Raw genomic sequence first — 1,517 nt, 5'->3', positions numbered from 1 at the left:
CTCTCTCTCTCTCTCTCTCTCTCTCTCTCTCTCTCTCTCTCTCTATCTATTTTTCTCCCTTGCTCCCCTATGTCCGCCTGCTCTCTACCCTGGCCTGGTCGGGTCCCAATGTTAATTAATTTCAGCCACCAGCTGTGACTCTAGAGGGCGCTATCGCCCAATCTAGGGGGCGGGGGACAAAGCCTCATCTCATCCCTCATTGTTTGTGGCATTCATACCACCAGCATCCCGGTGAAAAAAAAAAATGAGTGAGAAGAAAAAGAGGGGGAGGGGGGCTTAAATGGGGGCATGCGGTGAAAAAATTCGCATGTATTTCCACCCGGGGAGTTCATTCCAATTACCCGAGCTTGTGGACGACGGAAGCCGGCATGGTCAACATGACACCATTCCCCGACCTTTATCCCCCCTCCATTTTCCCCTCCCTCTTTTGCTATCTCTTGCTCCCTTTCTACAACACTCTTCAACCTTCTCTGTTCCAGGAGGAAGTGATCCACAAGATGCGGTCCTGTATACGCACCATGCGGTACGTGACGCGGTGCAACAGACGCCAAGCGGGCGCGGCCAGCTGACATGTCAGCTGACAGCTGACTGACACTGACCCAGTGTGCTATGTCGTCGTGTCCGTAGGGAGGGCCAAACAAGAGCATGTGTCTTCGCCAAGGTGGGTAACATGCGGGCATCAAATTCATTGACAAAGTGGGCGGTTGTCGTAAAATCAACTATGAGTGCATTTTGCCAGATCTTGATAAGAACCAAATCTTTCAAACTCGAGAATTTACCATGAGTAGTTAGGTAGAAGGAAATGGCAACGGCAGAGGCGACACGACACGTACAAAAACACACTCCGCATCGTCTAAATGGTGAGGGTGGGAAGTGGCCGAGGGGTCCCCCACTAGCCAACTCGTTGCCAACACTTGCCCACGCCCAACTCGCGTCGAACTCGTGTCGAACTCGCAAAAATTTGCGAAAACTTGCGAAAATTTGCGAACACTCGCGCCAAATTTCCGGAAGACTTTAAAAAAATTGTGCGCAATTCGCACCCGACTCCTGACTCGCGACAACTCGTTACTCGTTGTGCCCTTATTCGGGAAGTGGGGTTCCCTCGGAGGAGCCACTTTGTGGAGGTCCCTCGTCTACCCGCGCCCGCCGCTGGCAGACCCCCTGGTAGGACTACCTGTAACACAACACACGGCCGTCGTGGACCGCGACCGGGGCAGGAGCAGGAGCGTGAGTTTTCAAAGAGAGCGCAAGCCAGCGCAAAAGGAGCAAAGCTCTTTATTCTTGTTAAATGTTTCCAAGCTTCAAAGTCATGCCTTTGCCGCATTCCACGCTCCCAGAGTGCGGAATAAACGTTAATATTGATGATGAGGGCATGTTGTGCCGTGTGCCACCCATAAATCTCTTTTTCTTCCTCTTCTCTCCTTTCATACTCATTCCTTGTTTCTTTTTTGTTTTTGTTTTTTCGAGAAGACCCAAACTTTTTAAAAACTTTTGAACTTACTCGGCTTCTGAACAGT

At 50.8% G+C, this 1,517-nt stretch overlaps 1 protein-coding gene across 1 annotated transcript in view; it reads left to right on the top strand.

The window, feature by feature from the left end:
• LOC113201866 (uncharacterized) overlaps positions 1 to 1,517 on the top strand; it is a 10,631-nt gene that overhangs the window by 7,513 nt on the left and 1,601 nt on the right. The window contains exon 6 of the mRNA XM_052271807.1: positions 480 to 661. Within this exon, the coding sequence (XP_052127767.1) occupies positions 480 to 569 (90 nt within the window). The 3' untranslated portion in view covers positions 570 to 661. The remainder of the gene's footprint in view (positions 1 to 479; positions 662 to 1,517) is intronic.

The sequence above is a fragment of the Frankliniella occidentalis genome, unplaced genomic scaffold (assembly GCF_000697945.3).
Source record: "Frankliniella occidentalis isolate FOCC.00 unplaced genomic scaffold, Focc_3.1 Scaffold174, whole genome shotgun sequence".
Lineage (NCBI taxonomy): Eukaryota > Metazoa > Arthropoda > Insecta > Thysanoptera > Thripidae > Frankliniella > Frankliniella occidentalis.
Note: the sequence above shows the minus strand (reverse complement) of the source record. Positions and strands in the feature narration are given on the sequence as shown.